Here is a 26,889-nt window from a genome sequence, read left to right as displayed (position 1 = left end):
TGCCGGGCACACTGCCCAGGTTTAGGGTTGGGGTCTCTGTGCCATGGCCAATGTCCAGGCCTAGGGATTCTTGCATGGTTTCTCAGCTGGCTGCAGCCAGGGCAGCTGCGCTGGTGACAAGCCGCACATTCTCCAGCATTGCTCCGGGCGTGGGGGGGAGCTCTGCACAACTCCTCTTCTGGGAAGTCAGGAAGGAGAGGAGGCTGGGGACCCGGGCGGGGGAGGCCAAATGGGTCATTTCCCCTCTATGCTGCGGGATCCAACCTGCCCCAGGTGGGCAGGGAGTGTTACTCCCATGGGTGGCCCATGTATGCAATGAGCTTGGTGGGTCTTAGCCTGGTGCTTAGTAGGACAGGGTCCCCATCACTAAAGAGCCACATCCCCATTGGCACTAAGTGGCAGCCTGAGCAGAGAGGGGGAGGACAGACTGGGCCATGGAGACACAGTTCCCGTCTCGGGCTGGGAGAAGCGAGCCACTGACCTCCCTGGGCCTGTTCTCTGCACGGCAGGGGAGGCCCTTGCTGAGCTCGCTGCGGGGAGCAGGGCGGAGCTGGGGCTCTGGCGTCCTAGAGCCCGTCAAACCCGGGCCCATGGGAGCCGCATGCAGAGCATGTCCTTGGCCCAAAGCACCTGAGCGGCAGTGAAATGCTGGTAAATTAATGACAGTTCCCTGGGGCCAGGCACAGTGCACGTGTTACCCGCCCTGGTGTAACACCCCTGCCCTCCTCTGCATGGAGGGGGACCCTGCTCCAGCACACACACCCCTTGGCACATCCCTGGTCTCACACACCCCTCCGTACGCATCCCCAGAGTGCCCCCCACACCTTCTCACACCCAGAGCTGCTGTGTCTGTGACACACCCGCTGCTGCGCACACAGCTACACACTTGCTCCCACAGAGCCCCTCTGGCATACACAAAACCCACCTGCCCATGGCCCCCTCCCTGGCCTGGCCAGCCCTTGGAGCAGGAGCCCCGGGCGCTGCTGCCCTTGAGCCTGGATTTGGACACAGCCGAGGCTTGGCCCCTTTCTCACTGGTGACACTGTGAGAGGCAGCAAGGCCTGACTGCGGAAACGCTGCCCCAGAGATTCTCCCCCTTGGCAACCGCTCCAAAACTCTGCCCCACCCTCGCTACGCGCCCCTCCTGCCGCCGCAGCAGGGGATTAGCTTGGAACAGGGGTGGGCTGGGGGGGTCCTTATCTCCCCCGCCTGCTGCAAGCGGCCGCATGACAGCCTGCAATTGTCGCTCGCTATCTGCCATCTTTAATAACCCGCTGAGGAGCAGATAACGTGGCCGCATCGCGCCAGGAGCTGCCTCGGCCCAGACGCTGGGGAAGCCCAACTCTAATCACAGATGCCTCCAATATCCTGTGAGCCGAGACAGATGGGAACAGGCGATTTCAGGCAGTGGGGATCGGCCAGCCGGTTCCTCCTTTAGCCCGTGCGGGAGTGGGGGGAGCTGCACCGTGTCCTTCGCGTGGCCGGAGGTGCCCCAGGGCAGCTGGGGACGGGGAGCCTGGTCGCTTTGCAAGCTGGGCCTGGCCATCTGCCCCGGTCTCGCCTGTGGGAGGAAAATGAGGAAAGGATGAGTGGCTGTGATGGGCTTCGGCCCACACCCGCCCCGGGAGCCTGGCAGGCGGCCTGCACGGCCCGGGCAACGCTCTGGGCATTGCTGCTCACGGGCTTTTTTCTTATGGAGACAGCAGCACCTAGATGCCAGGGTGGTGGGCATTAGAAACATGACAGACCAAAGCGCATCCCCCAGCCTGCCCTGGAGAGGCAGGCAGGGTAGTTGGCTGGGTGGTGAAGGAACGTGGGCCTGGCCAGACACATGCCCAAGGCTGGCGTCATGGCAGTGCCAGCCCCCCTTGCTGTGCTAGGCTCTGGCTGTTACCCGCCGCGGGCTCACAGGGAGGGGCTCGCTGAGGGTATCAGCAATGGACGGGAAGGCTGCTCTCTGCTGGGCTGGCATGTGTTCAGACCCGCAGAGAGGTGTGCGTGCATTTGCACACGTGTCTGCACACTCACAGCACGCACATGCTGGGGCAGGCCAGTGGCTGTAGACCTGGCCCCAGAGGAGAGGGGCTCCCCAGGCACTCAGAGGCCCGGTCTGTCTCTGCCCCGCAGTACGGCCTGAAGAAGAAGGAGGAGAAGGAGGCAGAGGAGAAGGCGGCGATGGAGCAGCCGTGCGAGGGCAGCCTGACGCGCCCCAAGAAAGCCATCCCGGCGGGCTGCGGGGACGAGGAGGAGGAGGAGGAGGAGAGCATCCTGGACACGGTGCTCAAGTACCTGCCCGGGCCCCTCCAGGACATGTTCAAGAAGTAACAGCCCCGCGCCACCCGCCCACCCGGGCCCACCCCCACACACTGGGGCGCACTGGACGGGGGCGGGGGGAGGGGATTTTCATTTCTTTTATTTCATTTGGTTTTTGTTCCAACTCAGTTTCGAAGGGAAGATCCCAGATGTGTCCCCTATGCCCAGAACCCCTCGCTGCTCCAGTGGGGCGGACGAGGCAACCAGACCAAAACCCACCCCCCGCCTGCTGAGCTCCGGGCAGCCAGAGCCCCAGGCCAGGCACTGCCAGGAGCCCAGGGCTCCCCCTTCCTCCCTCGCCCCTCAGCCATACGGAGTCAGAGTTCTGTTGTGCCAAAGTGCCAGCCGGTTGCTTGGCAAATCCCCCCGGGCGTGGGGGGCGAACTGGGACCAAATTCACTGCAGTAACCTCATGTCGGGCGGAGGGTGGGGCAGACGGCAGGGAAAGGCACGGCTCTGCCCGCTCTCCATGCCCCCTTCCTGCCCTTCACTAACTTCAGACATTCCTCAGTCCCACACTGCCTGCCTACTGCCAGGGGTTAGGGATGTGCTGGCATCCGGAGAGCACCCGCAGGCTGGGGGCTGTGCCCCCCAGAACCCCGGCCCTGCCTGGAATCAGCCTATGGAGCAAAGCAACCCTGGCCCGCTCCAGCTCTCCAGCTGGCGGCTGTAGATGTCCTGCCGGGCCGGGTTCCAGGGGCCATCCTGGGGGCTGGCGCGGAGGGGACATGGTGGGCTACAGGGCTACAGCGGCGCCGCCCCACAGCTCTGCGCCCCCCCCCCCCCCCCCCCCCGCTGCTGTGCCCATTTCTGTTGCATTTTGTTTGGGCTTCAGGAAGGGGCTGTTGGGTCCAGACCCTCCACTGGTGCTGGGCAGCCACACGCTGCCCCTCACCTGCCGCAGCAAGCACCGGGGAGAGCCCTGGAGCAGGGGCCGCGGTACACAGGGGGGCACGTGGACTCCCCAGATAACCCTGCCCCGGGGCAGCAGGGCAGTTGGTGGGACTGGGGGGGCCGGAAGGAAAGATGAAGCCTTCCTCACCACTCTGCCTCTGCCCCCAACCCCTCCGCAGGCCCAGGCGCGACCCCAGCCATGCCTGTGCCCCGGGAGTCACGTCCCCCGCATGTCTCCAGCCAAGCCCAGCCCGCAAGGGCGTCCCTGGCCGAGCTCGGCCCTTGGGGGGGTCAAGCCGAGCACCCTTTGCCATATTCAAGACCCTGCCCATTAGGGCAAATGGTTGGGGAGGAGATTTATAAAAAAACAAGGGCCAGAGTTGGGCCCAAGGAACTGGGGGTTCCCGCCTCCGCTCCCAGTCCCGCTGCACAAGGAGTGTGTGTGTGAGGTCCTGGGTCTGGGGACGATCCTGGCACGTTGCGAGGCTGGAGCCCAGAGGGCGGACGCAGCACTTAGCCCTCTGGGTGCCCCCTACCCAGCGATTCCCATTATGGCAAGGCTGCCAGCGCCTGTCTCCCCAGCGCTGCCCTGAGCTGGCTGCCGGCAGCCCGTGGCAAGGCTGAGCAGCCTCCAGGGGGGTCCCACTCAGCACACTTCGCACCCTGGCCCTCGCCCACATTCCTGCCATGCCCATCGCTGTGGTATCTGGGCACCCATGCCCACTGACATACACCGAGCCCTGGCTGGAGGGACCCGTCCTTCTGCCACGCTCGGCCGCTCCTGGTATCTCTGGCTCATGGCTCCCGCCTCTGGGCTCCAATCCGCCCCTGCATGGCTCCAGGGAGCTCCCCCCATCACCAGGGCAAACCTGCGCTGGCTCTTCCCTCTACGGCAGCACCAGCCGGCCCAGGGACACAGGCAGCCTCTCCTGCGCCTAGCCCGGGCTGCAAGCTCATTGCCCAGCTGCAGCAGTGCTGAGCCAGGCAGAGCGAAGCGGCCGAGAGCTGCCCGCCCTAGCTCTCACCAGCAGAGACAGTGCCCCCCATGCCCTGAGGCGGGTTCAGAGGCCCGGGACTTGTCTCCTGTTTCCCAAAGGGGTTTCTTTGCTTGGGGTGGGAGTTCCCGATTGCATCCCAGGGTTTCCCTTTTCCAGGGGTTTTGTTTTTGCGTGTGGGTTGAGTTTGAGAGAAGCCACAAAGTCTCCCTCCGCATCTGTGTCCTTCTCCGATAGTTAAAGCCATATCAGTTAGACTGCAATACTTCAACGCATGCCAGCGAGCCGCACCGCCACGCTCCAAGCCTGTGCAAAGGAGCAGAACCAGGCGGGACCCCCCGACCCCCAGCGTCCACGTCTCAGGCCACCGTTGGCCCATGTGTGTTTCCACATTAGTGTTTGTGTAACAGGGTAAACTCACCCCAACCCTCTCATCCTGTCTGCTAGTCACTGCACCAGATGGTCACCACATGGCCCAAGGGACCCCAGTGCCGGGAGGAGCAACGGGGGGCGCCAGGGGCCCAGGACTAGGAGGGGAGGGCACTGCGCGGGGCGATGGCACTGGCCCTTTGGCACCCGCAGCCAGGGCTGACAAGAGCAGGGGAATGGGGGGACAATTGGGCTGGGGGCCTGAGGCCAGGCGGGGGGGGACACACACAATGTATGTAACATCTGTGTAAATAAAGTGAACCGGGAGGGGGTGGGGCTGCAGTGACCATGTGGTTCCAGGACCCCCATGTCGTGTGATGGGCCAGCCCATCACGCGTTGGGCAGTGAAGCACCGTGCACTGCAGCACCGCTGCTGTGTATTTTCCCCACGTGCCCGCAAGGAGGGAGGGTGGGGGTCACCTGCTGCGCTGCCCAGGGCTCCCCCCAGCTCGTTTCAGCTGCTTCCATTGTCTGACGCTCCCACGGCTGAATGGCTGGTGTCTGCAACCTGCAATAAACACAAACTCTACCATGGGGCAAAGGGCTGATCCACCAGACCCGGGCTCCCCCTGGGGTGGCCTGCGTTTGGTTTATACTTTTACCACTAGACCGAGAGGCCTGCGACCCTCTGCAGAGGAGGGCGACTGGAGCCGGCCGCACATCTGGCTGCCCCGGGGTCCTGCTGGCCTAAGCAGCTGTGCTTCATGGCTTGGTGAGACGAGAGGCCGGCCAGCAGCTCACAAGGCCAGGTCCCTGCAGCTAGGGTGGGTACGTGAGGACCCCCCCGCTCCCCAAAGGGGCTGCAGGCCCAGGACACAGCAGCAGGGTTTCTCCTGGCCGTGCCCAAGGGCGTTTCAAAGGGGCTCGATTCTTGTCACAGGCTTTTCCTCCCCACCTGGAAACTGACAGGAGAGAAGCGCCAATCTTGTGTGTGTGTGTGTGTGAGAGAGAGAGAGAGAGACGGCTCGCGTGTTTGTGGCTTTGAGTGCGTGTGCAAATGAGTGTACAAATACGGCTGTCCTGGGGCATTAGCGCATGCGTGCGCACCGAACCGAGCGCTGTTTGCACCTGAGCAAGGGGACAGTAGGCGTGACAGTGTGTGTGTGCGCGCGTGCGTGTGCACGGCTGGAGGTGCGCCTGTGGGCGGGTGTGTGCATGCGCACGCTTTGCTTGTGTTCCCGCCCATGCCCTGGGGACGGCCGGCCGGCAGAGCGTCGCCAGAGCCTCCAGGGGCATCCCAGCGCCCCCAGCTAGCCACGTGCCCGCCCACGGCGGCTGCGGCTCTCACCTGCTGGCAGCGATACCAGCCCTGGGGCTGAGCCAAGCTCGCTTGCTCGATATGGGGAATGTAAAGTCCCAACAGACTGCTGGATCCATTCTTCCCTGCCCAGCCCCCTGGGCTTTCCACAGCCACAGCACTGCCCTGATAGTGCTGCCCAGCGCGCCCCGGAACCCAGCGCAGCCCCCACCCACCCTGGGGGCTGGCATCCCACATAAGGAGGGGGACAGGCCCCCCCATATGGGGAGAGCTCCGGGGAGCACACTAGAGCACCAGGGAGGAGGGTTCCTTCAGTTGATGGATGTGTGACCCTGCACTGACCCCCCAACCCACAGAATACACCCCCTCCTGATCCACCAACCCCCCCTCAGCCACCAGCTTCTCTGCAGAAACTCATGGGGCACAGAAGGGCCCTGACCTTTCCCTGCCCCCTGATCTCCTGGTGCTCACACCCACCTGAGAAGTGCTCTTGGGAAGGGGCCGGCCCAGGCAGGGGTCCCTTGCCAGCCATGCGGTGACCATCCCCCTCCAACTAGTCTTCGACGAAATAATAAAATAAAGGAATTTGTACATTGCCCTGTGTCCGCCCTGAGTGCGCTGCGGCCCCCAAGCTGGGACAGCCCCCCCCACCCCCCAGGTGGGCCCAGCACAGATCAGTACAGCCAGTGTCTGCACTGCGGGGGGCGCCAAGGGCTCCCAGCGTTCTTGGGCCTGACCCGGATCCAGAGGGGAGCTGCCTTTCCGAAGGGGCCACAAGGTAGGGCAGCAGGACAGGGAGCAAAGCAGAGCTGGGGGGCAGGGAGAGACTCCAGCCTGAGCAGCTCCAGCACGGGCAGGACTGGGGGTGGGGGACCAAGGGCCGATTACAGGGCTGAGGCGGGAGGAGGCAGGTGGTGGCTGAGGCCTGCGCTCTCATCACAGGGCTCCACCTAGGGAGGCCCTGGGGAAGGGGACTGCATCCCCATGACACCCAGCTGGGAGGGACTGGGACAGTGAGGCGGGGCAGAGGGGCTGGCCAGAGAGGGAAAACTTTGCAGCCTTTTCTATCAACACGACCTGCTCTTTCCTGGCATAAGCTGACAGTCTGGGGAAGTGGCAGGGGGCGTTGGCACTGCTGCCCAGGGCTCTGGGACAGCCGCCCGCCGCGCCCTGCAGTGCACCCATCGGCTGACCAGCTGCTGGGACATGCAGTCCCATCTCCTTTAAACTGATGTCGTTAGAGCTGTGAGCTATTGGCCTGCATGGAGGGCAGACAGCCAGGGACTCCGGAGCTGTGCTCCTGGCTCCGCAAACACCTCCCCCGTGACCTTGAGCAAGTCACCTCTGGTCTCCCTTTCTCCATCTGCAATACAGGGCGACTCTAGCCCGGCCCCAGCACACGTGAGGTGCAAATCACCATTGTTAGGGCTGGAGCCTTAAAAAGCAGCCCCTTGGACTGCAGCTGGCAGCTGGTGCCCTGCAGTGAATGGACCCGGGTAGGCACAAAGGGACAGACTGTTAAAGGTGTTTAGGTGCCTAGCGGTGCAGGACAGCTAGCACCCCAAGCTGGGTGCGTGACTCCCGGGATGGCAGCTAGGGGCTAGGCCCTTCTGAAAACTGTCACTAGATGCCCAGGAGCCCGACTCCCAGCGGGGGAAAGAGGAGGGAGAGGAGAGGAGCTGGCAGAGTTTCCATTGGGAGTTAGGCACCCAGGCACTTCTGAAAATCCTGCCAGCTGCATCGTTAGGCACCTAAATACCATTGCAGACCTGCCCCAAGCACTCTGCACACACCATCAGGCGCATGGATGTCAGCTGGCCTCTCCCGGCTCGGTCATTGCCCCTAACTCCCAGAGCACGCAGTATTGCGACCCGCGACCCATGAGGCTCATGCAGGCCGAGTTTCACAGGCCCCAAATCTGCAGCCCAAGCCAAGCCAGCTGCAGGTGTTTAACTGCGGGGTAGACAGGGCCTGTGAGGGTGGGCCCCCGGGGGGATTCCCTCCTGCCCCCACCCCAGCACAGTCCCCCATTCGTACTCGCTCTGACGTACCAGGACCCGTTGCCAAGCAGCGTGGTGGGGCTTGTAGCTCTGCCCAGGAGCTGCGACCTGCTGCCCCCGCAGGCTCTTCGAGAGCAGATGGTTCCCAGCATCCTGGGCTGCTCAGCTCAGTGAATTCGGCCAAGCGGAGCACAACCTGCCAGCGCTCAGCACCGGCCCGGCAACATTGTGCCAACAAGCTGCTCCTGGCATTCTCCATCCCTGCAAGCCATTGCCAGGCTCACCCTGCCCAGGAAGCTGTGTGGGAGCAGGACGTCGGGGCTCCCCGCTGCTGCCCTGCATCCAAAGGGACCTGCATTTCTGTGCCTCCTGGACTGGAGCCTGCCGGGGACAGCACTAGCTCCTCATTAAAACCGTGTCACTCCAGCCACGGCGACATTCTGCACCGGGAAGCTTAGCCAGGCTCCAGGAGCACACCAGCCTGGCTCCAGGATTGTCATGGAGCTCCCAGGCAAGCAGCTCCCTTCAGCATCCTTCGCTTTGCCAGCACCTCCCCATGGAGCAGTCACCCGGCCCGTGGGGGTGCTCCCCGTGAGCAGGTGCTGACTGCAGCACGGCCCCGGCCACCTCCCGGCACTGTGCCCACTAACCCAGGGGTGGCCAGCCTGGGGCTCCGGAGCCACACGCGGCTCCTCAGACATTAACATGCGGCTCCCTGTCGAGGCACCGACTCCGGGGCTGGAGTTACAGGCGCCAACTTTCCAATGTGCCGGGGGGTGCTCCCTGCTCAACCCCTGGCTCTGCCCCAGGCCCTGCCCCCACCCACCCCTTCCCATGCCCTCCCCTGAGCCTGCCATGCCCTCGCTCCTCCCCCCTCCCCGGCCTCCTGCACGCCACGAAACAGCTGATCGGGAGGTGCAGGGAGGGAAGGGGAGGTGCTGATCAGCGGGGCTGCCGGTGGGTGGGAGGCGCTGGGAGCAGGGGCAGGAGCTGATGGGGGGGCTGCTGACCTGTTACTGGGGCTCTTTAGCAATGTACATTGGTAAATTCTGGCTCCTTTCTCAGGCTCAGGTTGGCCACCCCTGCACTAACCCATCACCCGGGACTTGCCCCCCAGAGGATGGAGAAGGCTGGGGCTGGCATTCCCCCTTTATCACAGTGCAGAGAGGTAAATAGCAGAGTCCCCCGAGGATTTGTACTGGGACCTGTGCTGTTCAATGTATTCATAAATGATCTGGGAAAAGGGCTAAACAGGGAGGTGGCAAAGTTTGCAGATGATACAGAATTACTCAAGATAGTTCATCCCAAGGCAGACTGCGAAGAGCTACAAGGGATCTCACAAAACTGGGTGACTGGGCAACAAAATGGCAGATGAAATTCAACGTTGACAAATGCAAAGCAGTGCACATTGGAAAACTTCATCCCAACTATGTATATAAAATGATGGGTCTGAATTAGCTGTTACCACTCAAGCAAGAGATCTTGGAGTCATTGTGGCTAGTTCTCTGAAAACATCCACTCAACGTACAGCTGCAGTCAAAACAGCAAACAGAGTATTAGGAACCATTAGAAAAGGGATAGATAATAGGACAGAAAATATCATTCTGCCACGACGTGAATCCATGGTACGCCCACCCCTTGAATACTGCATGTAGTTCTCGATGCCCCATCTAAAAAAAGATACATTCAAATTGGGAAAGCTGCAGACAAGAGCAACACGAATGATGAGGGGTGTGGAACGGCTTCCGTACGAGGAGAGATTAATAAGCCTGGGACTGTTCAGCTTGGAAAAGAGACGACTCGGGGGAGGTGGCTGATGTGGAGAGAGTGACTAGGGACGTTCTATTTACCACTTCCCATAACATAAGAACCAGGGGTCACCCAAGGAAATTAAGAGGCAGCAGGTTTAAAGCAAACCAAAGGAAGTGTTTCTTCACACAACACAGAGTCAACCTGTGGAACTTGTTGCCAGGGGTGTTGTGAAGACCAAAACTATACCAGGGTTGAAAAAAGAACTAGGTAAGTTCCTGGAGGACAGGTCCATCAATGACTGTTAGCCAGGATGGGCAGGGACACAACCCCATGCTCCAGGTTTCCCTAAGCCTCTGACTGCCAGAAACTTGGACCAGAGGTCAGGGGACGGATCACTCGATAACTGCCCTGTTCTGTTCACTCCCTCTGAAGCACCTGGCACGGGCCGCTGGCGGCAGACAGGACACTGGGCTGGGTGGGCCATTGGGCTGACCCAGTCTGGCGGTTCTCATGTTCTTCCGGAAGGCCCCTGCCTGCACTGTCAGCCTGGCCACAGTGGCCTCAGTTGGGTTGTTTGGACGCTGTTGTTTGCAGCACAGAGCTTGGGGGAGACTGAACTGTGGGAGCCCCAGGTTTTCCTGGCAGCATCGCAGCCCAGCCTGGCCAGACACTGAGACCTGGAGCCACGATGGGCATGAAGCATCCCCCAAACCCCAAGGGCAGGTTTGGAGCCAAGCGAGTGCACCTACCCCAGCTCCTCCCACGGGTAGACCCCAGACAGCCAGGCCCTTTGCCCCAGGATCCGGAGGAGACACCCGAGACATCCTGCCTTAGCGCTTGGCTGCCCATCCCTGGGGCGCGCTGGCACCAGCCGGAGACAATCGCTGCTGACTGCTGCGAAGGCGAGCAAGCCCAAGGCGGCAATTAGATGGGGGTGGGGATAATAGTAGCTCTCCAGGCTGGAGGGCCTAGTCCTTCACCTAATGAAATTAACATAATAGCCATAATCAGTAACACTGGCAGAGCTAGCCACAGAGCATCCCCGGCCTCGGCCCTTGGGAGCTGCTTGGATTCGACCACAGCCACAGCCCTCGGGTCAGCCTGCCATTGCTGGGCAGCTGCCTTCAGCTCCCTCCGCCCGCTGGGCCCTGGGGCGGGTGCTGCTCTGTGTCTGCCCACTTGGGGCAGAGACCGCGGCTCAGGCTCTGCTGGTCTGCCTGCACCCCGCGCGCACGCAAAGCAAGGAGCAAAGCCTTCCATCGCTCACAGTGAAATGTGCAGAGAGGCACCGAGCGTCAGACCCGGCTTGAGAACGGCGGCGTTAAGGAGATTTACTTGGGATGTTTTGACACGTGATATTAACAGTTTGTGTTTGGGGATGGATAGCTCAGTGGTTTGAGTGTTGGCCTGCTAAACCCAGGGTTGTGAGTTCAATCCTTGAGGGGGCCATTTAGGGATCAGCGCAAAAATTGGGGATTGGTCCTGCTTTGAGCAGGGGGTTGGACTAGATGACCTCCTGAGGTCCCTTCCACCCCTGATATTCTATGAAGTGCTATAAAGCTTTCACTTTTTGAATCTCAACATCTATTGTTATTTAATAATTATTGTCTGACCCCCCCATTGTCCGACCTCCCCCTATAATAAGGGGCGACAGCTTCTTCTTAATAGTGGGGGGGGGGGTGCCGCAGGGCTCCGCCCCCTCTGTGGCTCCACCCCTGCCCCTCCTCTGCCCCCAAGGCCCTGCCCAAGCCAGAAGCCAGAGTCAGGCTGGGAGCTGTGGAACCCCCACCTGCTGGGATGGGGGGGTCAAAAGCAGCCCCCGGCCCGTGTCCCCACCCCTTGGGCCCCCTGCGCAGAGCCAGTGGAAGGTCCCCGGCTCCCCACAACGGCCTGCGTGGCTCTTACCTGGGCCAGGCTCCAGCTTCTGCCCTGGCCAGGGAGTGGGCCCTCAGGGGAGAGGAGGGGCAGGCCAGGCTGGGCCCATCCACTTTCAAAAGTGAGAGGGCTATGACCCCTCTTCCCCCCGCCCCACCCCTGCCCATAATTTCCCACAACTGTGAACATTTAAAACCGGTACCGGTTAAAACAATGCTTACAAACAAACAGTGATTTTATCTGTCAAAATTACAAGAAAATAAAAATCGAATGTTCCCAAGTCCCGCCAGCCAGGTGGGTGGGACTGTAGGTGACCCGCACCGGGCCCAGGCCGTTGGTGTCTCTGCGGCCTCTCCCCCCAGATCCCTGCGTGGAGAGGGAAAAGGCCTGGGGGGCCTATTGGAGGGACGGCGATGCACTGGCTTTGGGGGGTGTCCAGAGAGCGAGCGCGGCCAGTCGGCATTGTGACTAGCACTGAGACGGGGCAAAGGGTCAGGCAGGGGTTCAATGAGGAGGGGCCAGGGCCCAGCCCTGCTCCTTGGCTACAGACAGGGAGGGGAGGGGTGAGAAGTCGCACAGTCAAGGTCTCTCTGGTGGGAGGGGAGATCGCAGCAATGCCAAGGGGGGGACCCATGCACCTCTCAGCCCCTCCTTTGGAAACCTCTGGTTGTGCCCCTGGGGCTGGGGCCAAGGAGCTGGGCAGATACGCCAGGCAAGCCATAGCGACCACTCCCCTTCCCCGACTCTTGCTGTGACCAGCCGCCACGAGTTCGAGTTGGAGCCGGGCCGGGGAGGGCTCGGCACCCCAAGATCTGAGCTGTCCTCCTGGGGAACCAGGCCCTTAGCCCCCCTGGGTAGCAGAGAGTCGGTCAAGCCCGCAGTGCACGGAGGAAGGCGAGAGCAGAGACCGCGCAGGACCGGAGAAATGGGAGCTAGCCATGACCTCTGCCCTGGGGCAGGATGAGGTCCCGAGTCCAACCACACAGAAGGAGCCTGCTGCCCTCGTCTGGGCTCCAGGAGGGCGGCGGGCAGTGGGCAGCCACGGGGCTGTCTGGCCTGTTGCTGGAAGGAGGGGGCGAGCCTGAGACTAGGGACACTCCCAAACCTCCCCCTCCCACAAGCAGGCCCCCGTCTCTGAGTGCAGGGAATTCAGGCCTCTGCCCCGATCCTGGGGACCACTGGGCATAGCCCCCTTCCCATGAGCCCCACCCACAGGGTGCTGGAGGGCAGGGGAGCACTGTCACTTTAACGGTGACTGGAGGCTGCCAGCCTCAAATGGGCTTCTCCGCCAGTGAGCTGGCCTGAGACCTCCCATTAATCCGCCCTCCTTTCGCTGCAGAGCTCGGCTTGACTGCCAGCCAAAATCCATGCGGTAATGGCAGAGCAATCACCAAGAAAAGCCATTTGTCGGAAGAAAATATCCAGCTGGGAATATGATAGAGATCCAGCCCGCGAGGTCTCCATCCAACGGCCAGGGACGAGCGCTCACCTGGCCCCTCCCTGCGCCTGCACTCCCCCCTGGGCAGAGGCTGCAGACAAGTACGGAGCTGGCTCTGCACCTGCCATGCAATCCCCAGAAACTGGGGGCATTCGCTGGGTCTCATGCCTGTCTGCTAGCTTCTGGGCACAGCTCAGCTCAGGCCCTGCCTCGCCAGCCCCTGGGGAAGAAACTGCACCAAATCCCACCGGGGCCCAGGGCCCACTGGAGGGAAAAGCGGGGTGCAGCTGGATGCTGGCACAAATCCTGGCCCTCGCCTGGTGGATCTTGGCATGGCCCCTCTGGGAATTTCCCCATCACCTCCTCCCAGCCCCCACCCAGCTGGCTCGGTGGCTGACCCACCCTTGGTCTCCTGTTCAAAAGAGGCTGGGGCCCTGTGCAGAGGGAGGCTGCGCTCAGCACCTGTCCTCCGCTGAGGGCTCTCAATAAAGCCATGAACATCTGGGCGCCGCGTGCACAGGTGAGTGGCGGAGGCCAGGCCATGGTGCGCCCGACTGTCCCACGCCAAGCTGCAGCACGCCCAGGCGAGGGCCCGGCTTGCAGCGTTTTCTCCCGTCCCTGCAGGAGCCAGAGCAGCTCATTTCCCCTTGTGACTCTCTATCTCCCTCGCCTTGGGGAGATCATGCCCTGCCCCGTAGAGAGGCGACGCAGCGACAGCCCCCCCGTGCACGGGAGAGGGAAGGAGCCCGAGTGGCTCTGGCGGTGCCCGGCAGCGCGGCTGACAGGCGCGATATGAAGCTATTCAGTGCATTAAATTGGCTGCTGTGACCTTGGGGTGGGAGCTGTGATAAGGAGCCCGGGGCCTCTGTCAGCGTGTCTGGATGCAGCTCCACATGGCCGACAGCCGGGCAGGAGCCTTTCCAGGCACAAGGCCCAGGGAGGGCTCCAGCAAGAACTTCCAGCCCGGTGAGTGCCAGGGAATGTCTCCAGCGGAGCTGAGGACGCCCTCCCTCACCCCCCGGGGAACTCCCCCTCCAGCCAGGCCCCGGAGCCGACTCCTGCCCCAGGCACAGGGCGGAGCACCCTGAGGGAATGGCCCCTGAACGTAGGCACACAGGACTGGAAGGACCTCCTGGGTCGGAGTCCAGAGCCTGCTGTCACGGCACCCCCGGCACCCCAGCCCCTTCAGAAATCCAGCAAGCTCCAGCTTAACACCAGGCAGGTTTCTAGCCCCCGCTGCTCCTGTGGGGCGGCCGGTCCTGAGCCTCACCCCTCTGCTGGCTAGACCCCTTCTCCTCATTTCCAGCCTGACCTCAGGGCCACTTTACACCCATTTGGCCTGGGGCCTGCACAGACCTCTAGCTCCAACAGCTCTTTGCCCTCCCAGTGCTCAACCCCCTCCCAGCACTGACAAAACCCAGGGAAGGGAACTCAGCATCAATGTGGGGAAACACCACAGCAATGGCTCAAAAGCAACCACCCACCCCGCAGTATCCGGGCAGGGTCCCCTGCCTCAGTTTCCCACAGTCCAACAGACAAATGTCCTTTTAACACACCCCCCCACACGCACCCTTTTCCTCCACGGCCCCCACTGCCCGTGGTCAGCAAAGTCCCAGCGTCCAGGGTGCACTCAGAGGGTTTCACCTCCAGCCCTTGCAGATGGGGGGTGGGCCTCAGGGAGGCGAGGGCTATCCTGCCAACACCTCTGCCACTTCTGGCCACTGCTCAGTGTTACCGCCACTCGTCCAGGCTCATCCCCTGGCTGGAACTGAGCCAAAACGGGATGTGGTTTTGTCCGGTATCAGATGGGGGGACGCTATTTTGAAAAGTGCAACGCTCCCCCCTGCTGGCATGACCTTGCACCATGCATGGGGGCGAGAGGGAGACGGACAGGGCAGGACTCCTCAAAATGTCACGCCCCTGTACGGCATGACCTCGCACACAATCCCATCAGTGGGGCAGGGTCACGGCGTTCCTGGAAGTGCTGGAATAGCTGGTGTTCCAGGAACACGCGTGGCCACCGCACGTGCTGCTGTCACGGCTGCCTCTGCAGTGCTCTGGGCTGGTACACACACGGCCGCAAGGGCACAGGCAGGTGTGACATGCACACGCACTGTATCTCACACGCAGGGACACGGCGCCCAGGTGCAACACACGCAAATCCAGCCCAGCCCAGCTTCTAAAAACAAGCCAGCTGGCACGCTGCTTGGCTAGCTGTTTCCAATTGCATTGTGCCCATCCCCACCCCCTCCATCCCAGGCAGCCAAAGCACTGTACAAATCTTCAGTGGCCCCTCAACCCAATGGGCAGAGGGGAAACTGAGGCACAGAGCAGCAAAGCCACTCTCCTGAGGTCACACGCTAAGTGGCAGAGCCAGGACCAGACCCCTGGTTTCCTGGCTTGCAGATCCCACTCCTCTCCCCACTCCCCAACCTCTAGGTCTGCTCCCTTCCAGTTTATTATTAACTGTATAGAAAGGCCCCAGAGGGCTGCAAGCCCCTCACCTGCTCCCCAGGCCTTTAAGCACGAACCGAATTACACTCCCCTCCCCGGGGTCCAGGACAGGTACCAGTGCAGTGAGATCCGTGCCCAGCAATCCTGCTCCCACTGCAATTACCGAGCCTGTTGGCGTGCAGGGCTGTTGGCTGCTCACCAGGCCTGGGACAAGGCCTAGCAGCTTCCCGCTGCTAGGGGCATGGCCGGGGCGCCTACAGACCTCAGTGGCCAGGCTGGGGGTAGATACGGAGCATTGCATGCTGGAAGCTGTGGTCTTCAGGGCTTGTACTTACCCCGAGGGCAGTGGCAGGCTGCACTGTGATGGCACCACCCTACTCAGAGCCACGAGTTCCAGGCTGGCGTGGCCATGACTGCTGGGAGCATGCTGCCCCCTGCACTTGCAAATCCTGTGTGGGCCTGGGGAGCAGTGGGACCCCAACGAAGCGAGTGGTGCTGTGACCTGGTGCACAGGGGCTGCAGCTCCGCCCCGGGAGGGGCTGTGGGGGCCAAACCCTGGGTAGGCAGTAGGGTGGCCAGCACTGCTGCTCCTCGCTCCTACACTGGGGCTTCCCCCCCGGGGGCCTGCCTGGCCTCGCCCCACTCCCAGCAGCCTGCGTCCCCTGGCAGGGGGCACTGTGGTGAGCGGGGCAGGAGTGCCGCCTGGGGGAGGTGTCCCAGCCTCTCTGTCCCTGCACTGCAAGCGTTCGCTGCCCCAGGGACAAGCTCCTGCAGCCTCACCGGCTTCCGACTTTTCTCTGGGGCAGCTGCTGCAAATAGGCCTGGGCAGAGGGCCCCACCGGCGGTGGCTGCTGGACTCCGGCCCACCCCAGCCACGCTCTCCTCGCGGGTGGAGGGCCAGAGACAAGCCACCTTCCTTGGGAACCATGACAACCAGGCAGTGCTTGTTTCCAGGACGCAGGGTGGGGTAGGGACAACTGTGGGAGCCGCGCTGCCACTCACTTGTCACTGCTGGCACAGGTGCCCGCTGCTGCAGAGGGCAGCGTGGGTGGGTGGGTGGGTGGGTGGAGGCGGCTGCCGGGTACGCGGGGCTCGGGGCCATTAGCATTCAGAGAAATGCAGCTGCTGTCACTCCTCACCCGGGCTGCAGTTCCACTGGCTAGGAGCGGCCTCAGCCCCGCTCAGCTCTAACGATAGCTGAGGCTCCAGAGCATTTAACCCCCAAGGCTAGAGGGAAAGGCCCAGGGCATCCAGCAGGCTGCTGCGAGCTGCCAAGTGCCTGGGAGCTCCCGGCACTCCTGCCCCTGAGCCTGCTTGGTTCAAGTGACAGCAGCAGGGAGGGGTGCTGCAGATGGCAAGTGCGCTGGATGGGGTAGCATGGAGCTGGGCTGGAAGAACAGACCACATCCCCCAGAGGTGCTGCTTCTCTGGCCCTTGGCCAGCGGCCCAGCTCCTGCCCATGGGTAGCTCTTGGCACAGGGGGCCACAGGGATCGGTGCCAGCGCTGCCCACCCAGGGCAGCTGACCACTCAGCCAGTGGGGAGGGCAGTCTGTAGGGGACAGGCCCCTGAACAAGGGTGGCTGCAGTAATGCCCCTCCCCACTCCCCCGGGGGTCCCCTGGGTGCGATGAACAGAGCTGCTGGAAGCCCTGGCCAGCGACGAGCGCAGTACAGGAGGCAGTGCACACAGCCCAGCGGCTCCGAGCAGGGGAGCTGGGGAAGGATGGCGGCAGAGGGGCCTGACTGGAGCGAAGGCCTGGAGAGTTTAAGCTCTAGCTTTGCTGCTCAGATGCTGCAGGGGCCCACAGGGACAAGGCCCACGGCTCGTTAGCCTTCCAATGGCATTGCCGTTAGCCGCTGGGTCTCTGCCCCCTGCCCCTGCAGGACTCAGCCACCTGCGCTCCCGGCTCTGGCCCAAGGGAAAGGCGCTGCTCTGGAAGAGGGCCTGAAGCAGACGACCCAGGGACATGCTCCTCGTTAGGAGCGAAAAAGGCTGGGGAGACTGGCCACCAGCCGGCCATGCAATAGGGACAGGGAGGCCAGCCGGCACAGAGGGCACGGCTGGGGGCACACTGCCCTCTGGTGGAAACACGGCACCGGGACAGGCCTGTGCAAGGCACCAGGAAGCCAGGCAGCCTGGGTTTTGCCTTTTGGGGGTGAGGGAAGAGGCTTTCCCCCAGCGGGTGTTTATTCCTGGGGGAAGAAAGGGGCCAAGTTTGCTTTGGCCCAACCCAGACTCGGGCAGCCAGCACTAGGCTCAGACTGTGCAGGCTGGGGGTATGGGGGAGTTGGAGATGGACCCATAAGCCAGCGTCCACACCCAGCTCCGGGACGGTGAGCGGTCCAGGCCTCTCTCTGGAGAAGGGGATAACGCTGACCTAGCTCACGTTGGGGGGTAAGAGTCATGGCCAGGTTCTGAGCACACCCCCGCCCGCCGGCTCGGCACCTCTGATCAGCAGGTCCTTGCTGTTTGTGAAGTGCTTTGAGATTCACTGGGAGGCCACTGAGCAGAGTTAGGCCCGCAGTTCATGCAGCACTTGCTGGGGGGCTACAGAGGGCCCCGCAGGCACTTGGGGCCGGCTCTCCCCCTCGTTTCCAGCTCCTCCACATCCATTCAGCACCGCCTGCACAGAACTGCCCATGGAAGCCAGTGAGAGGCCGTCTGCCAACGTGAGGAGGCATGTCCAGGGCTGGTGAATGAGGTGGCGGGTGCGCCGAGCAGGAGTGTGACAGCCCCTCCAGTCGGAGCCTAGCAGGTACGGGCTAGAAAGGAGCGAGGCCTCTGCCAGCTCTAGGAGCCCATCTGCATCCCCACCCCGACACAGAGCAGTCACCCGCCCCTGCGGGTTCAGTGCAGCCACCCTGCAGAGCAGTCAGCGTCTGCCTCCATGCACACCATGTGCTGCAGAGACTCCCCGACAACCAGGCCTTACTTCCTTTACTGACAGAGACTTATCAAAATTACAAAAAGTCATACAAAAAGAGCCCGCCCAATTCACACCCCTGCCCAAGAAGGTGCACCTCTGCCCACGGGCACATGCAGCAAAGGGACAAGGGACAGCCGCCCACCTGGCCTGGGCAGGTGACAGCCTAACACAAAACCCTTTTCCAAAGGGGAGGGATGTGCTGGGGCCTCCAGGTGATTCCCAGCCTGCCAGGGAGTTGGCCACACCACTGGGGGTGGGGGGGTGAGGGGGACAACCATGCAGCTTATCAACAAACAGTTCTAGCAGCAGGAGGCTTGACAGCAGCCTCGAGCTGAGTCCTACTGGGATGGCCGCAGGGCAGGGCTCCTTCCCCCAGAGAGACCATCCTGAGTGGTCAGATTCTGGTGACTGCTCCTCTCTGGTCACCAGACTTCTGAACACAGCCATCCGCCTCCTTGCAGTGAGGGAGAGAGGCAGCCCTGAGATGGGTGGAGGGACTCCGGCAGCAGCTCCCGTGTTCTTGACAGGCCAGCAGCTGCTGGGTACAAAAGCTCCCGAGGGCAGGGGCCGCTGGCAGCTGAGCTGAGGGTCACAGCACTGCCAGGAGTGAGGAAGCCCAGCCCAGGGAGTGGCCAGCAGGACGGAGCTTCCCTATCGCCAGAGGACAAGGGAAGTGCTTTGGCAGTGCAGAACATGGCTGGGGAGGAGCCCCACCTCCCTGCCCCTTCCCAGGCCCTAGCCCAGGGCCCACTGGGAGCCCGTTATGCGTCATTGGGGAGGCCGAAGAGCTTGACGGTGCCTGCCTCCCGGCTGCTGTCATATTTGCCGTCTTTGTCATCACAGGCGAAGGCCAGCAAAGGTCTCTTTGGGTGCCAGGCCACCGTGAAGGTGGGGGACTCACACTGCACCTCCCACAGCTTCTCCCCTGCAGGAAAGACAGCATCAGATGAGCCAGGCCCAGGAGCAGCTGCAGGTGGAGAGACTGCGGGAATGCCCCCCTCCCTCCACCCTGTGCGGGAGGAGCGAGAACACCACCTTTCATGCTCCTTTCGTTCAGTGCTCCGAGACAAGGCGAGAGACACTGTACAGATTCCTAAAATAGATGCAATCGCCAGAATCTCTCCTGCGGCCCGCCCCTGCTGCTCCAGTCCTGAGCTCCCCGGCACACCGCTCACTACCCCTCCCTCCCAACCTACACCCCCCCACAGTCCTGCCACTGCCCCTCCATCCAGAGACACAGCCCACACCCACCATTCCTCCCCGGGCCACTGAACCGCTGAGCCATGGGCATGAGCAGTTACCTGTCTCCACCTCGGCAATGTCGATGAAGTGATCCTCAGACGCGGATGCCAGCATCTTCCCATCATGGCTAAAACTCAAGGTTCTCACGGGCCAGTCCAGCCTGCAGCACAGGGCGAGGAGACAGTGAGGGATTTCCCGTCTCAGTGCCGGAGGTGGGAACTGCACACGGGGCAGGGTCACCTACCTGGAGAAGCACCTCACACACACCAGCTCGTCCACATCCCACAGGCTGACCAGAGCATCTGCGCTTCCCGTGGCAAAGTACTTCCCCATGGGGTCAAACTTGATGCAGATGCAGTTTGAAGGGTGAGCATTGATAGACTGGATGGGCTTCAGCTCCGGGTAGCTGCAGACAGATGGGAGAGAGCAGAGCGGTTGAAAGAGCCAATTCACCAACACTGCAGGGTCCAAGTGCCCGCTACAGAGGGACGCCGTGTGCCCTGACCAACACATCCGCATGCAGCTGGGCTGCAGAGATCCAAGACCTCATGCACCTAGCGTCAGTTTAAGTGGGCTACAGCAGCTGGATCGCTTCTGAGGGTGTCTGGCCCAGAACAGTGCGGCAACATAAGAACATAAGAACAGCCAGACTGAGTCAGACCAAAGGTCCATCTAGCCCAGTATCCTATCTTCTGATGGTGGCCAATGCCAGGTGCTTCAGAGGGAATGAGCAGAACAGAGCAATTATTGAGTGATCCATCCTGTTGTCCAGTCCCAGCTTCTGGCAGTCAGAAGTTAGAGACACCCAGAGCACGGGGTTGCATCCCTGACCATGTAACAGCCATTGATGGACCTATCCTCCAGGAACGTATTTAATTCTTTAAACATAGTTATAGTTTTGGCTTTCACAACATCCCCTGGCAGTGAGTTCCACAGGTTGACTGTGCGATCTATGAAGTACTTCCTTATGTTTGTTTTAAACCTGCTGCCTATTAATTTCCTTGGATGACCCCTGATTCTTGTGTTACATGAAGGGGTAAATAACACGTCTCTAGTCACTTTCTTCGCACCAGCCATGATTTATAGACCTCTCTCATCTCCCCCTGAGTCCTCTCTTTTCCAAGCTGAGCAGTCCCAGTCTTATTAATCTCTGCTCATACGGACGTTCCAGACCTCTCATCATTTTTGGTGCCTCTGTCTGTACCTTTCCCTAGTCTAATTTTTTTTTTTTTTTTGAGATAGGGCAACCACATCTGCACGCAGTATTCATGATGTGGGCGTACCATGGATTTATATAGTGGCATTATGATATTTTCTGTCTTATTATCTACCCCAGTCCTAATATTTGCTAACCTTCCATTAGCTTTTTTGACTGCCCTGCACATTGAGTGGATGTTTCAGAGAACTATCCACAAGATCTCTTTCCTGAGTGGTAACAGCTAATTCAGACCCATCATTTTGTATGTATCGCTGGGATGCGTCCCAATGTGCATTACTTTGCCTTTATCAACATTGAATTTTATCTGCCATTTCGTTGCCCAGTCACCCAGTTTTGTGAGATCCCTCTGTAACTCTTCCCAGTCTGCTTTGGACTTAACTATCTTGAGTAATTTTGTATCACCCCCAAACTTCACCACCTCACTGTTTACCCCCTTTCCCCCAGTCATTCATGAAGATGTTGAACAGCACAGGTCCCAGTACAGATCCTTGGGGAACCCTGCCATTTACCACTTTCCATTGTAAAGTTGACCATTTATTCCTACCTTTTGTTTCCCATCTTTTAACCAGTTACTGATCCATGAGAGAACCTTCCCTCGTATCCCAAGACTGCTTACTTTGCTTAAGAGTCTTTGGTGAGGAACCTTGTCAAAGGCTTTCTGAAAGTTCAAGTACACTATATCCATTAGACCACCCCTTGTCCACATGCTTATTAAAACCCTCAAAGAATTCTAATACATTGGCGAGGCATGATTTCCCTTTACAAAAGCCATGTTGATTCTTTCCCAACGTACCATGTTCATCTAGGTGTCTGATAATTTGTTCTTTACTATTGTTTGCCTGGTACTGAAGTCAGGCTTACTGGCCTTTAGTTGCCAGGCTCGTATCTGGAGCCTTTTAAAAAAATATTGGCTTTACAATAGCTGTCCTCCAGCCATCGGGTACAGAAGCTGATTTAAGCCATAGGTTACATACCACAGTTGGTAATTAAGCAATTTCACATTTGAGTTCCTTCAGAACTCTTGGGTGATACCTTCGGTCCTGATGACTTATTACTGTTTATCAGTTTGTTCCAAAACCTCCTCTAATGACACCTCGATCTAGAACAGTTCCTCAGATTTGTCACCTAAAAAGAATGGCTCAAGTGTGGGAATCTCCCCCACATCTGCAGTGAAGACTGATGCAAAGAATTCATTTAGCTTCTCTGCAATGGCCTTATCTTCTTTGAGTGCTCCTTTAGCACCTTGATCATCCAGTGGCCCCACTGACTATTTTGCAGGCTTTCTGCTTCTGATATACTTAAAAACTTTTTGCTATTAGTTTTTGTCTTTTGCTAGCTGCTCTTCAAATTCTTTGGCCTGCCTAACTATCCTTTTACACTTGACTCGCCAGAGTTTATGCTCCTTGCTATTTTCCTCAGCAAGAGTTGACTTCCAATTTTTAAAGAATGCCTTTTTGCTTCTAACCACCTCTTATACTCTGCTGTTTAGCCACAGTGGTATTTTTCTTTTTGGTCTTCTATTTTTTTTATTTGGGGTGCACATTTAGTTTGAGCCTCTGTTATGGTGTTTTTAAATATCTTCCATGCAGCTTGAGGCATTTCACTCTTGCGTTTCTTTTCATTTCTGTTTCACTAGCCTCCTCATTTTTGCGTAGTTCCCCTTTGTGAAGTTAAATGCTACTGCGGTGGGTTTCTTTGGCGTTTTCCCCCCTACAAGGATGTTGAATTTAATTACATTATGGTTGCTATTACCAAGCGTTTACATTATATTCACCTCTTGGACCAAATCCTGTCCTCCACAGAGGACTAAATCAAGAATTGCCTCTCCTCTTGTGGGTTCCAGGACTAGCTGCTCCAAGAAGCAGTCACTAATGGTGTCTAGAAATGTTATCTCTGCATCCCATCCTGAGGGGACATGTACGCAGTCAATATAGGGACAGTTGAAATCCCCCATTATTTTCTGTCTTTGTAGCCTCTCTACTCTCCCGGAGCATTTCACTATCATCGCCACCACCTTGGTCAGTAGTATATCCTTGCTGCTATACTCTTGTCAGTCAAGCCTGGAATTTCTATCCAGAGAGATTCTATGGGACAGTTTGATTCATTTAAGATTTGTTCTATATTTGACTCCACGCTTTCTTTCACAGGCAGTGCCACTTTCCCCACCAGTGCGATCTACTCTGTCATTCCTATATAGTTTGTACCCTGGTATGACCGTGCCCCATTGATTATCATCATTCCACCAAGTTTCTGTGATGCCAACTATGTCAATGTCCTCATTTAATACCAAGCACTTGAGTTCATGCATCTTAGTATTTAAACTTCTAGCATGTCTATAGTTGTCAGTATTTGGTTGTTTGCTTCATGTGAGGTAACTGAATGGGACTCTTTCATTTGACTGTTTCTCCTCAGTTCCTACCTATACAGGTGAGTCTCCTCTTACACTGGGGTTACGTTCCGCAGACAGCGTGTAAAGCGAAAATCACATATAGTCAAAATTACATTGAGTGTAATGGCGGGCGGAATCGCCCACACTACAGGTACAGTATTTAAATTGTTATCTTTCTCTCTTTTTTTTGTTTTTGTTTTTGTCAACCGCACAAAGCTGAATTCACACATGTTAAATGCGCGTAAGATGGGACTCACCTGTACTTTATCAACTTCTATCCTCTCCCCTTTACTAGGATATAGAGAATCCCTGTTCAGAGATCCTCCCCTAAGGGATGTCTCTGTCTGAACCATGTGCTCCTCCGTACCTGTCGGCTTCTCCCAGCCATTAGTTTCAAAACTTCTCTACCACCTTTTAACATTACGCAAGCAATCTGGTACCAGTTTGGTTTAGGTGGAGCCTAACCTTCCTGTATAGGTTCCTCCTTTCCCAAACCCCTCCTCCCTACACCATCGTCTCATCCACGCATTGAGACCCTGCAGTTCTGCCAATCTCCCTGGCCTGGAGCGTGGAACTGGAAGCATTTCAGAGAATGCTACCATGGAGGTCCTGGACTTTAATCTCTTACCTAGCAGCCTAAATGTGGCTTCCAGGACCTCTCTCCTATCCTTCCTATGTCACTGGTACCTACCTGTACCATGACCACCGGCTCCTCCCCAGCACTGCACATAAGTCTAGAGAGATCTGCAACCTTTGCACCTGGCAGGCAATTCACCATGTGGTTCTCCTGGTCATCACAAACCCAACTAGCTATATTTCTAATGATCAAATCCCCCATTACTGTTACCTGTCACTTCCTAATAACTGGGGCCCGGGAGGAGCACCACATCATCATCTGGAGGGAAGGTCCCAAATATGGGAATGTTTCCCTCTGGTCGAGCTTGATGTTCTTCTTCCCCGAGACTTTCCTCCTCCTCAGCAGCACAGAGGCAGTCAGACCGGGGGTGAGACCACTCTACTGTATCCCTGAAAGTGTCCTCTGGGTACCTCATTGTCCCCCTTAGCTCCTCCAGTTCAGCCACCCTGCTCTTAAGAGCCCGTACTTGGTCTCTGAGGGCCCTGAGTTGCTTGCACTCAGTGCACACACGCACACACCTGCCCGCAAGGCCAGTAAGCATACATGATGCAGTCAGTGCAATAAACTGGACAGCCCCCCACTCGACTGCTGGACTTTGCCTGCATTATTTTTACTCTTGCGGGGTTTTCGGTTTAGGAGTACTGTTAGGTATATCTGCCTCTCTAAACTCCCCTGTTCGCCAGCTCTTCTAGTCACTTTGGAGCTGGCTTTTAACTCCCTGTTCTCCCGAGTTAGCCCCTTCCCCTCATCAAGGGACCCTAAAGGGGTTAGCGATCACAGGACAGCAGAATAGAGCGTCATTAGGAAGCTCTCAGCCTCGCCTACCAGGAAACTTGTCTCAGCACATAGCTCCAAAACAGACCACACTATAACCTCAGCTACTGGCAAGGCTCTCAGTCTGTCACAAGAGCCATGCGAAGGAAACACAACTGAGTGCAGAGAGTCAGAGCGAGAGTGCAGGGCAGGAGATGTAAGAGGCAGCCAGCCTGCCTATCCCATCCCTGCCACTGGAGACCATGCCGGGACATACCTGAGGATGTTGATGCAGCCGTTGCCATTGGTGAGGAAGAACATGTTGTTATCATTGTTCCAGGAAATCTCATTCACCTCAAATTTAAACTGCTCCTCGGCTTTGGAGCGATGTGTTTTGGCATCAATGAAGGTGACCACATCATCCTTATTCCCCACCGCAATGGTCTGGCCATCAGGACTCCAGCAGATATTAATGTTCTCTCCTGGAAGGGAGGAGAAGGCATCACATCCTACCATCACTCAGCGCCATTAACAGGGGCAAGAGAATCACTCAGGTGCCACAGATGGACTTTTGTATTTTTAACCCAAGCCCCAGGTCTGCTCTGCTAACCCTCTGCCTTAAGTGGCGAAGGCCAATGACATGACCAAGTTTAAATTTTAACAGCCTAGCTTTGCTTGACCAGCTGTGCCACAACTATGCAAGTTTTAAGGGAAATTAACTCCAACAGAACTGTGGCCTCAAAACAGAGAATCACAATTACTCCTGTTGCATGCCTCTTCCCAGTCCAAATCTCTCTGCAAAGCCACTGCTCCATGCTACATAGGTCATTCAACAAATCTTTACATAGTACTGACACAGGGGTGCTGGAAAAGTGTGGGGGGGGTGCTGAGAGCCATTGAACCAAACTGTAACCTTGTATATGATAAAAAACATTTCAAGCCAGGAGGTGCTAGTGCACCCCTGGTTCCTGCACCTATGTACTGACAACTAAACCTGAGAAGAAAAGGTGCACCAAAAATAGAAATGAGTGATGGAGACTCAACTTCTCTCCCTAACCTGTATCCCTTCTCCCTACAGCCACGCATGCTAGTGAGAGTTTCTGACAGTGCCAGTGCTAACGTAGATGGGTTCAGGTGTTTAACACTGTTTCACCTAACACAGCTCAGAGCTTGGCTAATGCTAGGTACAGATACAAATTCTCACCGGAGGTAGTGTCATGTATGTTTACAATTGGCTAGCAAAAGCCAGAAAGATGCAATTGTCACAAAAACATCACGTAGAGGTCTCAGGGTTTCCTGAATTTGCTTCCAGTCCATGTTGGGAGCAGGATGCGTGTGCAAAGCGAGCACTGTTTATAGCTGTCCTGAGATACTCTGGTCCCTCTTATCGCCTCATGTTATCACCCACCTTTGGTGTTCACGGTAGCAATGCACTTAGTGGTGCGGACATCCCAGATACGGATGGTCTTGTCTCCAGATGCAGTAACGAAGAGGTCTGGGTTACTCGGGTGCCAGCACAGCTGATCCACGCTGTCCCCGTGGCCGCGGTAGTTGTTCTCCTTCACCTAGAGGGAGATGACCGCCCAAGCCATCAGACAACCAGGCCTGTAGGGTGCTGCCCCACTCACTCAGGAAACGAGCGTGTTAGAACTGCCCCCGTGAGCTAAACAAAGGCTACGGTCCCCATTTTACAGAGGGGGACCCGAGACCGACGGAGACTAAGCGACTTGCCCAAGATCGCACACAAGCCTACGGGGGATCAGGAAAGCCAACGCCCCCTGCCGCGCCCCAGACTAGCACTTGAACCCCGGGGCCTCTCTTTGAGGGGTGCTCGGCGGCTCGCAGACCTGTCCCAGCCGCAGCGAATGGATCCCCCCGCCCCCAGCGCCCGAGCCCCGGCCTGGGCTCGCCGGGCCGAGCGCGGGGGGCGGCTTCCCCTGGGCAGGGGACGGGGACCCCCCCGCGGCGCTGTGCCCAGCCCGACTGAACGCCCCGGCCCCGGCCGCGGCCCCGGCCCGCTCACCAGCCGGTCCTTCTCCAGCACGAAGACGCTCGCCGTCTTGTCGAAGGAGCCCGAGGCGAGCCGGCGGCCGCAGCAGCTCCAGGCCACCGAGTGCACCTTGGCCCCGTGCGCCGGGAACTCGCGGCTGCGCGTGTTGGCCCGGAACAGCTCCTGCATGGCCAGCACGTACGGGGAGAGCGCCATGGCAACCGGGCGCCCGGCAACCGCTTCCGGGGCAGCGGCCGCGGGGCCACGCCTTCCGCTTCCGGGGCGCCTCGGGCGCTGCGCGCGTCCGGGGCAGGGTCACGGGCC

At 58.9% G+C, this 26,889-nt stretch overlaps 2 protein-coding genes across 4 annotated transcripts in view; one reads left to right on the top strand and one right to left on the bottom strand.

Moving 5' to 3' along the window:
* Positions 1-6,485, top strand: part of CPLX2 (complexin 2) — a 70,183-nt gene extending 63,698 nt beyond the window's left edge. For both annotated transcript variants that reach the window (XM_037907847.2, XM_037907846.2), the window contains one exon: positions 2,128-6,485. In XM_037907847.2, the coding sequence (XP_037763775.1) occupies positions 2,128-2,325 (198 nt within the window). In that variant the 3' untranslated portion in view covers positions 2,326-6,485. The remainder of the gene's footprint in view (positions 1-2,127) is intronic.
* Positions 1,246-26,888, bottom strand: THOC3 (THO complex 3). Of its 2 annotated transcripts, none has more exons than XM_043553069.1 (6): positions 26,599-26,826; positions 25,984-26,140; positions 24,853-25,057; positions 19,822-19,983; positions 19,637-19,737; positions 1,246-1,561 (listed from the first exon to the last, which is right to left on the bottom strand). In XM_043553069.1, the coding sequence occupies exons 1-6, from the start codon at positions 26,779-26,781 to the stop codon at positions 1,401-1,403; spliced, it is 969 nt and encodes a 322-aa protein (XP_043409004.1). In that variant the 5' UTR covers positions 26,782-26,826; the 3' UTR covers positions 1,246-1,400. The 2 variants fall into 2 exon arrangements, with proteins under 2 accessions (XP_043409004.1, XP_037763634.1); XM_037907706.2 differs by lacking the exon at positions 1,246-1,561 and adding an exon at positions 18,332-19,260 and having other exon boundaries at positions 26,599-26,888.
* Position 26,889: the final 1 nt, after the last annotated feature.

Source organism: Chelonia mydas, chromosome 8 (assembly GCF_015237465.2).
Source record: "Chelonia mydas isolate rCheMyd1 chromosome 8, rCheMyd1.pri.v2, whole genome shotgun sequence".
NCBI lineage: Eukaryota > Metazoa > Chordata > Testudines > Cheloniidae > Chelonia > Chelonia mydas.
Note: the sequence above shows the minus strand (reverse complement) of the source record. Positions and strands in the feature narration are given on the sequence as shown.